Consider the following 14830-nt stretch of genomic DNA (forward strand, 5'->3'; position numbering starts at 1 on the left):
CGACAAATACAACTCGAACAATCCTACACACCAAAATAACAGTGAAGAAATCAAGCAATAAATCTTTCACACGGGCCATCATCGCCAACAATTTCACTAGCATCAAACATATTAACCTCCAGGGTATTAACTTTGCTTCCGAAGAAACTAAGGATAGAAATTTAGCTAAAAAGTCAAAGAAACTACGAAGAGAAGATTTACTAAGTTGGGGTCCCTGAGAGGATAACTCAGCAGTACTACAAATAAGCGCGGTTGTGATGCTATTAGTAAGCATGGGTCTGGTCTTAATCATGCCCAAATACCAACCAATAAAGCCATACTTCGAGATGGAAGAAAAGCATGTTATGCTCTTCGTATTCATAGTAGGCGGAGGAACAGAAAACTCAATTTCATGCACTTGTTTTTGAAGAAATCGGAAGTGAAAAGCTTTTGGACGTTGGTATAGTGGTCGGGTAACCAAAGATCTTATTGAGGTGGAAATCAAGTGTCTCTTCCATAAGGTGTTAGTATAGATGTGCAATTTGTTAGCATTTCTTAGAAACCCTGCAGTCATTTGTCTTGAAAATTTCCTATTGTTTTTATGTTGAAGAGAAGATGAATTCTATAGATACAGAGAAAGAGAAAGTAGATCTTCTTGATTATATAAATACCGTATGAACTATGAGAACCAATCACATGAACTAGTGTCATTCTTTTTTTAAGTCCACTGCAATTGTTTATGTTGGACAACTTGACTAAATTATCATGATCTGTAGACATACCAAGACAAGTTTGTTGGGTCGACACTAATGCACTAGATTTGGTTTATATATATATATATATAATCAATTTATGCTAACAAAATAGTAACGTGCTTTCAGGTTTTCCTGGTTGTTTATAAACATTTTATACTAATATAGTGATAAATATTTCAACATATAGTCATTCTGGTGTTTAATTGTCACATCAAAACCAAATACACTTTATCATTTACTGCCACAAATGACCATCTTATCTTAGCAGAACCATTACACATCTACTGCCAAGTTTGATATTATAAGCGCTAAACAAAGCGAAATATTAAAACTGAAATATCGGATAATGTTTATAAATATGTTCCGAAACACATACCAGTAATCATATGAAGTAAACTTTCAATAATTTTAGACACAATGAAAGATTCTACAGTCTCCACTTAATAGGGTTATTTAGTAACTATTGTGTTTTTTCATGCTTATAAAATACAAGAAAAAAAAGGGTCACTAGTTGGAAGAAGGAATGCTTCTTGCTAAATACATTGCTGCGACTACAATGCGTATATTTAGTAACTTAGCATCCAAAATCGTACGAGACAAGTCCTTGCAGCTCTGGTCCGTTCAATCTGTTGTTTTCAAAACTGGCAAACAACAAAACGAAACAATAAATATTCATTTCTATCACATCATAAGTAAAGAACTAAAACTATACAATTGACATTCCTGATCTTGTTTGGGTCAAAATTTCATTTAAACGTCCTTGAGTCGCCATGAACCAATGACTAAAAAAGGAATTAAAGGTTTGCAACGTATAGAGCAAGAAATACCTTTCCATTGGGAAATTAGTGAAAGGGCCATCAACTGGTATTGTGCCACAAAGATTGTTGTTAGAAACATCGCTGCAAGATCATAACCAATAAAAATCATTAATTCTTGTTAATCATAATCAATAACGATATCAATATATGTTTTTTTGTAATACATTATTGAAACTTACAAAACTTTAAGGTCAGAAAGAGTTGTGAGCTCCCTTGGAATGGTTCCGGACAGCTTATTGTTGTTTAATCGCCTGCAGTTGCAACTTATGATATCAATTTATATTTTCAATAAAGATCAAATTGTGCTATTGAGATCAAGTTATGCTTACAGAAATCTTAAAGACTTCAACTTGGAGAAAGATTTTGGGATTCTGCCTTCGAATTTATTTCCATATAAATCCATGCTGACGAGGTTTTTCAATTTCCCTAATTCCTTTGGGATTTTGCCTTCTATGTTGTTCCAGTAAAGTTCCCTGTAATTTGGCAAGAATTTCAGCTTTCAAGGTTTCTTAACCAACTAAAATGGCAAAACAACACCACAACACTCGACCAAATTTCCAAATTAATGACTTTTATGTTACTAGTAAAGCTAATTTATCCTTTTGCCAAGATTCAGTTTTTCTCAGTTTTTCTTAAGAAAAAAGTTAACTTTTCCCTAAATTATGCCCATAAATTTGTAAAATCACCAAATCAACTAAAACCGAAACCTATAAATAGCTTGTCACCACTAACTAAGCACCTGTAATGTCACAAATATAACTAACAATGATATGATACTTTGCAAATTTCACATAATGTTTGATTTAGGAAACACATCCACCAGAGCCAGATATAGTTATGGATTAAAAGCTTAAAGCACATAAATTTGAACAGAATTAAGAGTGCTAAGTAATTACAAGTATTGAAGATGTTTGAGTTCACCAAGCTCTGCGCCTAAAGATCCTGAAATATTAGAATTTCCCAAATCCCTGAAATAAATAGAACAACAAAAAGTTATCAGCTTGAAATAAATAATTCTTACTACTAAGATATTAAATGTGTCATAAAAATCTAAAAGCTTGAAATCTTACAAACGAATAACATGATTATTAGAGTCACAAGTAACATGAAACCATGTACAAGGATTTACAAGTGTAGGATCCCAACTCTGTAATACATTTTTAGGGTCAGAAAGCCTGGTTCTCAAAGCATGTAAAGCATTTCCTGTAAAATCCAAAAAAAATTAACACTTTATGAGAGATAATGACATAAATTTTCAAGATTTTAGTTAAAGATATAAACTTTATCATAGGTTTCCAAGATTTTAGTTAAAATCAAAGCTTTATCAAGAATCATGATATGGGTGTTCAATACTTTGGTCAAAGATCAAAACTTTATCAAGAATCATGAAATGGGTGTTCAAGATTTGAGCTAAAGATCAAAACCCATGAATACTTTACCAAATAACAAAGTAATTAAACATAATTAGATGAAATTTGGGAACCCTAAAGAAGGAAGCAGCAGAACTAGTAAGTTTTACCTTCAGAATTGGTGCATAGTATGGGAGTCAGAGATAACAAGATTGTGAGAATGAAGGTTGAGAATGTAAAAGATGACATTTTTTATGAGAAAGAAAGGATTTTGCAGTTGGGGTTTTGAAGAAAATGAGAGTAGAATTGGTCTTAAATTTGGGTTGAGTGAATTTTGGGTCAAAAGGAAAGACAATGGAAAAATGCAGAATGGTTTTGATTGGAAGTTGAATTGGAGATGGGAAAAGTCATGTGTTGATTGTGATGATTGATGTTTTTTTTATTATTATTTTATTAGATAAAGTTGTTACTGTATAATGTTTGGGGAGTTACAAAAATGGTCCATCAACTATTTTGTCTTATATTGATTTTATTGATTCTTGTAAATTGTTGCATGCTTCTTTTTGTCCTTGGCAAAAGATTAATTTTACAAATACATGTGTTTCACCGATTTGCGAAAGTTTAGATATAAAAAATAATTTTCACTTCCAAGTCAAATAAAATAGAGATAAACTTGTATTTTGTGAGTTACACATACAATGATTGGAAATTTTTCAAACGCCAAAACCAAAGATTTTAACTTATGACTTTTACCTAAAAATAAACTTTCTTACAATATTTTTTTTTTGAAAGGCACTCTTCTATAATACATAAAGTCTTCTTTTGAAATGAAACTAGAAAAGAAACAGTCATCATGAAATGAGTAACATGTTAATCACAATGTACACTCTCATAGAATCATGTTTTGTTTTTGTTGATCCTGTTAATGAGTGTCAAACTGTCAATAGATTTTTAACGTGCACAAAATACCTTCATCGTTAGTTCATTACCAAATAGTATTCACCTATACAGCATCAGGTCACGTTAAATATAATGTCTTAATTTGTGAACCTATATAAATACTTATATTTAGAAATAAAATTCGCAACTAATTTCATTTGAGTATTAGTAAGCCAGTTTTTATTAAAGTGAAGCATAAGTAAGTGGAAAACAGGTGATTATTGCATCAATTTTATGATTATTTTGACAAAAGATGGAACTACACAATTTCTTATTAGATAGTAGCATTTTGTGTTTTAGGTAGACGACTTATTTTTAACGGAGTATATACGTAGAGGACTAGAAAAGAATATCTAATTTACGGAAGGACCATCATGAAAATGGCTTTTGATCTCCTTGACTTCCGTTCTTTTTTGGCATGTTAAATTTCAAGTGCTTTCAAGTCAACGGTGGGCCCATTTGTAGCACCCACTCGATGACAACAACAGTATCCAGTCCTTGTTAAGGCGGGATATAGGGAGGGTAAAATGTAGATAATCTTGTTTTTATTAAAGGTAAACTGACTGTTTTCATAAAGATCTCTTGACCAAAAGAAAACAAATATTAAAGTGTAAAATGTAAGTAACCATATTTGATGGTGTGTATTGCATGACTACATTAAAAAATAGATTAGAATATAACAAAAATATACACCATATTTGAACGTATTTAACAACATAAAAACATTATAAATATATGTATATTCATAAAGCCAAGTATATAAGACTGGAAAAACAATTTTTCCAATTAAAAGTGACATATATAAAACTCCTTATATCCCCTCCCAAATAATCATATGGGCAAATAAGAAAAGTATCTAAGCAGTCTTCTAAGGTTTTTTTAATGTTGCTTTTGGCACCCACACATCACCTTCAAATTAAAAGGCAAAAATATAAAATAGTTATGAAAAGGTACACGTGCAATACAACGGTGTAATGCGACGACGGTCTGTTAGTGGCAAATGACTAGTGGTGATGGCAAAGACTATCAGTGATGGTGACGACGATGAGTGGTATAGGTTGGTGTAAATGTAACTGATATAACATTGGTAGTGGAGATATTTTTGAAGATACAATTTATAGTTTAAATTAATTCATCAAGTAACATGTAATAAATGAAGGAAAGACTTAGGCACCAAAGGTCCTAGGTTGGATCCTGATTCTGGGTTATATTTTTTCCCCACATTGATGTAAATGGGTTTTTTCTGATATTAGCAAGCCTTTAGGCAATCGTTTTAGTCTGATACAACTTAGAGTGTAAATTAGTTTATCAAATAGCACGTAAATGAATGAAGGAAAGACTTAGGTACCAAAGGTGCATTGTTAAATCCTAATTCTAAGGGGTTTTTTTTTCTCAAAGTGAGCTTTTATGAAATGGATTTTTTTCGATGCTAGTGATACCAAAGTTATGGTTGGTGGTGTTCTTTCCTCACCGATTGGAAGAGTTCTTGTTTGAAATATACTAAAATAACACTCCAAATTCACAATAAAAATAAAAATATTCTAATTTATGTTTGAGGCTTTTAAGTTTATGTTCAAGATCAAGGTCTATAGTTTTGCATTATTATAAATTAACAAAATAAGATAAATAACCAATTATAGATGAAAAAAAAAATCATTTTTATTACGTGTCGTTACAATTTAATTATTAAGTAATTTGATATCTTACTAACGTAGTTATGTGCATCTTATCTAAATTTTTTTAATAAAACATTTCACTTTTTTCTTTTTTTCTTTTTTAACTTTCCAACTTTTGATAAGACTATTATGCCCCAAAACATTTCACTTTCGTCATATCTCATCAATTAATTTAACAAAATATCCTAAGCAATTTTCACTCTATACCTATAAAATAACTATAACACTCCTTTTAATAAAAAATTTTATATTAATAATAATCCTATCACGATCGCTAACCCGCCTTCATCGACTCTGTTATCACCCATTATCGCTACCGCTAAAACCGTCACATTGTAGAGATACATCTATGAAAAGAAAATGTATATATTTCTAAACCTTATAAGAGTAATTTCCTAATCATTTCTCCTAGTTTTATTTCCTTAATTGATTTTAACAATTGATAAAATTATTATAACACCAATTTTTTGGATGATTGCCGATTATGAAAACACAAATGGTGTAGAAATCCCGTGACAACCAATCCCACCTAGTTGACTGGCTGACTCACAAGATTATTAAAGTTATTAAAGATTTATCCATATCTATCTATCAATCAAAACACAATTGAAATTCTGGTGGATATTGTTGATGACAAGTACATCGGAGCTTTTTCACTATAACCGCCGGAGACACCGTTTCAGCTTCCCCGGTGGTGGTGACGTCACACACCCATCTCTTGCAGCTAAGCAACCCCATCGTACCTCCACAATCTGCCGTAGTCATCACCACAACAATCGCTTTCGTCTTTCTTCCCGCCATCACCATCCTTGCAGTAACTCTCATTTGGTAACTTTTTCTCCTTATTCTTCATATACTTTTTCTTTATAGTGTCTTTTATTTATTTATTTATTTTGTTTTAAAGTTTGGAAACGGTCACACGTTACCCCGGTTAGGCCGTGTACATCATTAAAAATAGTACTCATACATTTTTGAACCTTGGTCAATTAAATGTTTTTTTTTTTTTTTAATCTTAACCTATGTTGCACGGGAACCGGTACGGGAACGGGAAACGGGTACGATACGGGAAGGGGAAACGACAAAACTCAAAAAATGGGCATGGGTACGGCAATGAAAAAATATAAAATATAGTTATGAAATTGAAAAATAAATATACACCATACTTTCTATTGGGGTTTTATATATAAAAATAATAATTTATAAAATTATCTATAATAAAAAATTAAAAATATATTAAAAACTTGAAACTAACATAATTGTTTGAAAATCTAAACATAATACTTCAAATTTAGAAAATTAAATACAAGATCAGTTAATATTAACAAACATATATAAGTTTCAATAACTATTTTAAGTTTATGCTTTAATTAATAAATACTCGTAAAACAAGTTAAATATAATTGGTATTAAATAATTAAGTAATTAGATAGATATAGATAATATCTATATATTAAATAATTAGATAGATATAATTAGTCATGAGTTCATGACAACTCATATTTGTCATTCTAAAAATCAAAAAAAAAAAGCACATAGTACATATAGGGGTATAAAATACTTTTTCCCCCCTTTCTTCCTCAACAGATCTAGCAACCACCACCACCCCTGGTGCAACTTTCCCGCTGTCTCTTCTAGCAAAGCTTCGAACTACAGTTTACAGTCAACGATTCCGGCGAGAAGCTTACACAATACGCCTTGAAAACTTACAAGAAACGCCCCTGGACTTCTGGAAACCTTTAAAAGACGTCCCCCAAAATAGAAACGGTTCAAGAAATGTTGGTTGACTTAAGGAAACGGTCAAGAAACGTCCAGGAAACGTTTCCAGCCGTCCCCGTACACGTTTCCGTCCCCGGGAAGTTTCTGGTACGTGGGACGGCACCTTCTTGCCGTTTCCGTGCATCAGAGATCTTAACTAGGCCCATGTAAGTCAACATACTTTTTGCCAATAGTCTAATTGGTCATAGGCATCCCAGGTTTTACCTTGAGTTCCATCCTTAAGGATGACAACAAGTCTTGGGTTTTTTCCTCCGAATACTTGTAACGGCTTTTGGTGTACATCTCGTTGTCTAGGGTACGTGCAAGGCTTCACCATTGTACGGTGAGGTTTCTCTGATGTCGCATACCGACTGAATGTTCGAAAAAAAAGACAACACATTTTATAATGTCGTATTAAGCCATTTTAGCTTTAAAGTTATACTTTTAACTATCGTATAACGCAAAATTGCAAAAGGATAGCATTTTTTTTTGTTAAACTAAGTATGATGTGACATGATTTAGCTTACAAGCGCGATGTGACACCGTTTGGTTAGGTTCTCTAATGAGTAATGACTTATGTTTGGATTGTATAAATACTATGCAACTAAGGGTTAGAGAATCCTTGTATCACTATTAGAGGTTTACAAGATAAATTATGCCATGCCTTATACAAGTGGGCACGATTATATCCTTCTTTCTGGATTTCGGTTTACAAAATGGTTAGAAATGAACAAGCTTTAGTATTACCATGGTTAAAACGAGTAGTAGATGGCTATTTTAGATAATAAGATTTCTATTAGATATATACATTTATGATCAAACATTATGCATTTACACCCAATCGGATATCCCAATTTAAAGACACATACGAGTGACAAACCCATTCTACACACATACTTGAAAAATAAGTATCAAATGTATTGGATATGTATATAGATATAGATTTACTCCTGCCCCAATTTGGGTTATAGCACTCATATAGGACCGTGCCACATTGAACTCTCTCCACACCTAATAAAAATGTTACATTTCACATTCTCCATCCTAAATGGAGAAATCTGCGGACACTATATATCTCTAATGCACATTTACTATGCTAGTTGGTTTGTATGTTCAGAATTTTTTGTAACAAATAATAGATCTCAACAATTTGATAGTAATTAACACTGCACCCTGATGTTGTTGATATATAATCTGTTAATAAGTCCTGGGTAGAAAGGTCAATATGTAATAGTTAAAGTTTGGGTCAAATATGTATATTTAGAAGTTTATAACCGTAATTTAGTGAAAGGGTGTGACGAACGGGTGTGACTGTTCGCGTAGGGATGTAACCATTATCAAAGGGGTGTCTTTACAACCCTATATATATGTGTGTACGTAGAAACAGACTTGTAACCGTGACTAAATAGAAATTCAGTTTTCTGTCAATTTGGTTCGCTATGTGTTGTGATTCGGGTCGATGAAGATCCATGCTGGGCCAACAGATGTGCTTGAGCTTTGACATATGTCCAGATCAATGATTACCAGGAAAGAACTTTTGTCATACTTGGGGTTATTATAATTTTCTGATACTTGATGCTCTTGTGTTTGAGCTTTTATTATGACATTGATAGAAATGGTTTGTTACTTGTGCTTATAATTTATCTATGCAAAATTGAGTTGACGTTTTTACAACTATAAGACCAGCATCAAGTGTGTGCATTATCTATTTGCAAGAATCTCACCTTTATGAAATGATTGTAATATATGCCTGTCTTGCAATTTTCATACTACTAATCTGTTAGGGTACCAATGTGGGTGCTTGTGCAATCTCGCAGGCTGTAGGATATGCCTACATGGCTACATAAGATACTGACAAGGCTGCTAAACTTGCTTGCTTCAACGTTAGGTTAAGCATGGCAAAAGTTTTGATGTGTATGATAAAGTAGTCCATCCATAGCTAAAATATACACTTTGAGACATGTAAGGTCGATATTTTTGGTCCAAAAACGATTAATTTTATCTTAGAAAAGATAGTTGTATGTGAAACTTGATGAAAATAAATTATCATCTTTCATAACTTGACTTCCGATTGTTTCATTGTCATGTTATGTATTCATGAGTGTTAAAAGTATTTGTGATGATGATGATGATATCTGATTATGTTAATTGTTAAACACAGGAACATGAGGAACAAGATGGTACTAGTAGTCAATCTCCCCTGGGTAATTCCAATGGTATCAGCGGTAGAGGCAGTGAAAGTGACAGGCTTCCTGGAGCCGTATTACTTGCAAGAGAGAGACTTTTGGAAAGACTGAGAGGTGTCTCTGTTTCTGGAAATAGGTATACTTGCTTGCATCACAAGACTCGTTACATCTAGGGAAATCATACTAATGAGTCATAATTTCTAAAACTGACAATAACTGGAGATGGCAAAGTGGGTGGGTTGGGTAATTATTCAAAACATGCCAGGTTTTAGTATGGGTCGGGTAAGGTTGGTTTTCTGAAATTGTTGACTTTGTAAAAGGAATTAGTGTGTTGATTATGATTTGGAAATTTGTATTATTTAGAAAATAGTTAAAACTTTTTTTTAATAAAATGATTTAGGTGGTTTTATGCCTAAAAAAGTATAAATAACTCTTTTAATCATACGGACCGTTTTCTAACCTTTTGTGTTTGTTTTTCTTTTCTTTTTTGTTGATTTGCCCCTTTAGAATATCAACCCATTTCTAAGTTAATGAGTCAACGTTAAAAAAAAAAGGGTAAAGGAGGGCGCCCTGCCCCCAGAACCACATTGGATCCCCATCATCCCACCCTGTAAGGGTTATGATGCCGGTAAAATACCTTCACTAATATCCACATGATTTGGGGTTATCACCTCTACAACTACAAATGACAGTTTGTATCTCTTTACAAGCAAAGTAGAGAGTCATCATCTAACATCAACCAATATGCCATTTCTTCCAACAGAAACAATAGCTTTACAGGAATTGACTACCCATTAGAAATCCGAAACCAAAGGATGGAAGAGATTTTAACAAGAAAGCATGTTCCTGGACTCACTCAGGATGCTCTTAACTGCTTACAGTCGGAGAGTTTCAGCAGTGAAAATGATGATGAAACCTCAATTGCCTTTAGAGGGTGTTCGATTTGTCTTGAAGATATCCAGAATGGCAGTGGTGCGCTCATACGCTTGCATTGTGCACACACATTCCACTCAACCTGCTTGTTTCCTTGGCTCCGAATATGTGGGGCCTGCCCCAATTGTAGAAAACCTGTACATTTAAATGTATCCACAAACTAATACTCATTTTCCTTGTTCTTTATTAATGCTTCCTTTGGTTATGTTACCATTGTTCACTATATGTCTATTTTAACTGAGTGACACAGGCGGGCTTCTGACTTATGCTGCTTTTGTTGTAACTCCGTTTTTGTGAAAATGTCACATTATCTATGAAAAGGAAGCAAAAAAGCTGAGCGTGATAGTCTTCAATCTTCATAGATTTTGGTACTTCGACTGAATCCCACGTATTGTAGCTCCTGTGAATTTAGTTGGTGAATTTAACTTGGTTTTCCATACATATATGGGTGCATATTATGCTATCGCTTTTATTATGTTTGCATGATCAACTAGTCATTCAACGTACGTTCTAGTGTTGTATGTATAGTTTATCAACTGTGTTCTTCGCTACAAGATGGGAGACGTGTTTTCAAGCATGATTGTGAAGACGTGAAGACTTAAGTTTCATCTGAGACATTTGAGTTAGTTTAGACGTATGAATAAATAGTTTGCCATTCAAAAAATTAAGAAAAAGATTTAGTTTAGACGTATGAATAAATAGTTTGCCATTCAAAAAATTAAGAAAAAAAGAAAAGACAATTTGTTTAAATATTTGTCCGATTAGCCAACTAAGTAATACTGAACTATGACTAAAAATACTTCATCATCAAAATTATATTCGTGTAGTCGTGTGTGATAAAATGAACATGATATTTTTCTCATTTTTCAATCAGACGTTATTACAATCAAAATAAACCATCAACTTCTTCATATAATTACAACATAAATAACAACTCTACCCAATTACGACATGAACGGGTTATCTATAAATAATATAAAAAGAATGTTTGACAACAATTAGGGTACACGGAGTGTCCCGGGGAAAAAAGTGGTCGCCGGTTTTTGCCAAATGGGTGGTGAGCAAAGTGGTAAAGCGGTTTATTTCTCATCTTTTTCTTTTATTTAGTCTTTTCTTATATTTTGTCTTTTTTTTTTTTAAATGAGGAGAAAATGGTGACGCATTTCGGCTAAGTTGGAAAAAGGTTGGAAGCGATAAAAAAAAAGTGAGGAAAAGTGGGAAAGAGTGGGGAGGCACCGCCCACTCTAGTGTAATGGTTTGAAGGAAAATTCGCTTATATTAATATTAATAAGATTTAGTAAACAAATAACACAAATTAGATTTTTCTTTTTCCCGTTAAACGAATGAATAAAGTAACATGGTACCTTTTTCTATCATTTAGATAGAAACTGAAAACAGTCTCTCAACATATGTAGAGATAAGGTTCTGACATTTCAACCTCCAATCTTTATTAAGATTCAAAACCCATAAAAAAAGACATCAGGTAATTTTTTTTTCCCGTTAAACGTTTGAATACAAACATAAAATTGTGAATGTTGGGATAATGTGTCTGTTGCTTACGAAATATGGTTCATTTAAGCGTGTAACAAAAAAAAATGTCAAAGTTGCCTTGTATCTTTGTAACACTTGACAATAATCGTTAGTTGGGGAAAACTGAATTCCATGTCTCAAAATGCAAACACTCTTTTTCTTTTTGCATTTTCCTGATACAAATTTATATTTAGGGTTTAGGGTTTTTGGTTTTAATACATATATATATATATATAAAAGTGTTCAAAAAAAAAAAAGATATCAAGCTGCTGGAAAAGAAGTTACAAATGAGCTCATCCAATAACAATAATAACAACAGCAAGAGCTTATTAGTTGCAGAAACCATCTGGACCCAAATCCAATCAACTCATTCAGGTACTTTACTCATTTCTCATATATTAAATTGAGTAGATTTTTCCCTTTATTGAGAAAAAGAATATTAAACTCTTTATTTTAATTTTATTTTGTTTCAAATTTGCAGTGACTGATGATCAGCTCTCCATGTAAGTATATCAATCAACTAATAATTACATTAAATGATAATTATAATCTGTAAGTTTATTCTGTTATTACATTATATGATGAAAACACAAACACACGTATAGTTTGCATATCCTGTTTGGGAAGAACTTGGAGAGAGCTACCAAGATAGTCGATCAATGTGGCGTCAAGAAGATATCCGGACAGCCGAGTGGTCGTTCCATCTTCCAGGTTTCTCCTCCTCTCAAACTTGGAATTTCGGGTTTAATGTCAGATCACTCAGTGTATTGGTTTTTAGTCTTTTACTAGAAAATGCGCTTGTTTATATTGCATAGTCATTATCTAAATTGTAGAATTGTACTAAAACCAATTGTGGGTATGGGTTATCTTTAAGTATGCTAAACTCAGAGGGCGTTTGGAAGTGTATATCGTTTATTGCGATTTTTTAAAGCCAGGATGCAGTTTGGTTCCTTCTGTTCTTGTTTAAGTGAAAACGCACTCATTTTTTTAAAGCCAAATGAGTGTTGCTTATTTTGAACATAGCTTTTAAGCGATAAGCCATAAGAATATGCACACCCAAAGTTTGCAAGGCATATGGCCTAGTAGGTTCTGGTTCTTCTCGAGGATGGGGATTGTTGAAAATACCCATGTTGGATATTCATTGGAGGCATCCATGGCCCTTTCTTAGCGCTTTACCAACCCGTTGAGGGAGTCCGCTCCTTGGCAGGACATATGTAGTCATTGGGATGAAGTCTCATGGATAGGGCAGTGTTCCCCGACTTGTATCATTAGGGAAAGTGTTGTCAGCCAAGTCGGTTATTATTCAATAGTTGATCACACTATAATGGGAGGACATAAAGTATGTAATTGTAACTTGTAAGCTGATCATGCAACATTGAATTTGTAATTATAGGTTACTGGGGAGTCAAGAAAGAAAGAAGAATACTTATGTTTCCCACAACACTATTGTGCATGTTATTCATTCTTTTATGACATTGTCAACAGAGGAGAGCAACTTTGCGTAAGCATTTCTTACAACGTGTTCTTTTCATTAACATCATCTCATATCTTGATTTGATATTTCTGCTTTTTTTTTCTCTCTTTACTTTTGCAGTGCAAACATCAATTGGCAGCCAGACTTGCTGTCTCATTGGGTACATGTGTTGATGTCAAAGTTTCTGATGAGCAGCTTGCACATCTGCTTGCGAAATTATAACTGCAAACAAGTTAACTGTGGATATTGGATAAGAAAATCTCGTTCTGTTTAGGATAAGTAAAGTTAAAGTTTTCAAGTTGTATTAGTTGCTATAAGCATGGTTTGCATCATGATGCTTGGTATATATCAAAGCAAAAAGGTTTAGTATTGTAAAGGACCAAATTTGTTATTCTTGTATTGCTTTTGTTACATTCATCCAAAATAGGCGTCTTATACTTGATGTCAAAACAAAATATCCAACTAAGTGGAGGTGGTAGTTTCAAATAAGGAAAGGGGCGACGATTTGGCACCAGATATCCGGAGGTGTGGAAAGAGCAGCTATGAGAAGCGGAAAAACCTGACCCATTGCCCAACCTGACCCAATCCACCCATTTTGCCGCCCTTGCAACTAAGTATAATTTTGAAGGAAAATTATATAGGTTTAAATATTTAATTGCAATGACAAGATTGTAACTGGTCAGGGTAATAAATTTCAATAGATACCTAATGCGAGGTGGTATGCAAAGATGTGGTCATTGAGCTGAACTAAATAGCATTTTAGACACCTGGAAAGCATTATATTTTAAATTTTTGGAGCATTGAGACCATCGAAAACACACCAAATACTCAGGTATGCGAATAATGGGCAGTCAAGACTGTATATGATCTTTCCTGCAAGTTTGCAACGAGTTTTTTTTTTTTTGAACATCAAAGAGTTTGTTTTATTACCTCGTATAAATGGATTTCTGGTGTCTAAAGATCAAGGGAAAGCTTTGTTCCTCTTAAGAATGCTAGAGGAACAAACATGATGACTAAAATTTTGTCTGGTATTATCTTTGCATCAAAGATGTTTGGTTGCTAAACACTTATTCTATTCAATGAACAGTTATAAATTGTAATGATTACTCCTGAATCCTGATAGCTTGAATAACAATGCCAGTAGAACATTTGTATGAGGAACATAATATGTTTGATCTGTCTAAGACATACAACCTAGACAGACTTGCAATAGAGACAATACCCTATTCAAACCAAATAAATATTTCTCACAAATATTTTTACTCTCTTCAGCTCACTGGCGTGTGCCGTGTGGCATTGAATCACCTGAATCTTTCAAAAACCAGAGATTTTAAGCTAAAGGACTAAAGGAGCAAATGTACACCATACAAAAAAACCAGAGCTTTTAAGCTAAAGTAGCAAAGGTGTGTTTTTGATCGATGTCCAAAAAAACGTGT

General features: G+C 33.2%; 3 protein-coding genes across 3 annotated transcripts; 2 read left to right on the top strand and 1 right to left on the bottom strand.

The window, feature by feature from the left end:
• Window positions 1–1057: 1057 nt before the first annotated feature.
• LOC122592620 (leucine-rich repeat protein 2-like) lies at window positions 1058–3281 on the bottom strand. Its single transcript, XM_043764896.1, has 7 exons — window positions 3072–3281; window positions 2623–2755; window positions 2449–2520; window positions 1882–2025; window positions 1732–1803; window positions 1562–1633; window positions 1058–1375 (listed from the first exon to the last, which is right to left on the bottom strand). The coding sequence occupies exons 1-7, from the start codon at window positions 3148–3150 to the stop codon at window positions 1309–1311; spliced, it is 639 nt and encodes a 212-aa protein (XP_043620831.1). The 5' UTR covers window positions 3151–3281; the 3' UTR covers window positions 1058–1308.
• Window positions 3282–5977: 2696 nt separating this feature from the next.
• LOC122592619 (probable E3 ubiquitin-protein ligase RHY1A) lies at window positions 5978–10595 on the top strand. The gene is made up of 3 exons (XM_043764895.1): window positions 5978–6344; window positions 9433–9593; window positions 10221–10595. Exons 1-3 carry the CDS (start codon window positions 6147–6149, stop codon window positions 10552–10554), a joined length of 693 nt encoding a protein of 230 aa, XP_043620830.1. The 5' UTR covers window positions 5978–6146; the 3' UTR covers window positions 10555–10595.
• A 1548-nt stretch (window positions 10596–12143) lies between these two features.
• On the top strand, window positions 12144–13818 carry LOC122594388 (zinc finger SWIM domain-containing protein 7). Its single transcript, XM_043766853.1, has 5 exons — window positions 12144–12295; window positions 12402–12423; window positions 12526–12631; window positions 13314–13421; window positions 13515–13818. The coding sequence occupies exons 1-5, from the start codon at window positions 12208–12210 to the stop codon at window positions 13614–13616; spliced, it is 426 nt and encodes a 141-aa protein (XP_043622788.1). The 5' UTR covers window positions 12144–12207; the 3' UTR covers window positions 13617–13818.
• Window positions 13819–14830: the final 1012 nt, after the last annotated feature.

Source organism: Erigeron canadensis, chromosome 3, assembly GCF_010389155.1.
Source record: "Erigeron canadensis isolate Cc75 chromosome 3, C_canadensis_v1, whole genome shotgun sequence".
Lineage (NCBI taxonomy): Eukaryota > Viridiplantae > Streptophyta > Magnoliopsida > Asterales > Asteraceae > Erigeron > Erigeron canadensis.

What these genes read in the sequence shown, in the direction of transcription:
- LOC122592620 (XM_043764896.1), bottom strand. Translation starts at nt 3,150, where the DNA reads ATGTCATCTTTTACATTCTCAACCTTCATTCTCACAATCTTGTTATCT. An exon ending in AATAATCATGTTATTCGTTT is followed by an intron (nt 2,521 to 2,622) that starts GTAAGATTTCAA and finishes TATTTATTTCAG; the next exon opens with GGATTTGGGAAATTCTAATA. An exon ending in ACTAATTTCCCAATGGAAAG is followed by an intron (nt 1,376 to 1,561) that starts GTATTTCTTGCT and finishes GTTGTTTGCCAG; the next exon opens with TTTTGAAAACAACAGATTGA.
- LOC122592619 (XM_043764895.1), top strand. Translation starts at nt 6,147, where the DNA reads ATGACAAGTACATCGGAGCTTTTTCACTATAACCGCCGGAGACACCGT. An exon ending in CTTGCAGTAACTCTCATTTG is followed by an intron (nt 6,345 to 9,432) that starts GTAACTTTTTCT and finishes TGTTAAACACAG; the next exon opens with GAACATGAGGAACAAGATGG. An exon ending in GTCTCTGTTTCTGGAAATAG is followed by an intron (nt 9,594 to 10,220) that starts GTATACTTGCTT and finishes TTCTTCCAACAG; the next exon opens with AAACAATAGCTTTACAGGAA.
- LOC122594388 (XM_043766853.1), top strand. Translation starts at nt 12,208, where the DNA reads ATGAGCTCATCCAATAACAATAATAACAACAGCAAGAGCTTATTAGTT. An exon ending in AATCCAATCAACTCATTCAG is followed by an intron (nt 12,296 to 12,401) that starts GTACTTTACTCA and finishes TCAAATTTGCAG; the next exon opens with TGACTGATGATCAGCTCTCC. An exon ending in ACAGAGGAGAGCAACTTTGC is followed by an intron (nt 13,422 to 13,514) that starts GTAAGCATTTCT and finishes TTACTTTTGCAG; the next exon opens with TGCAAACATCAATTGGCAGC.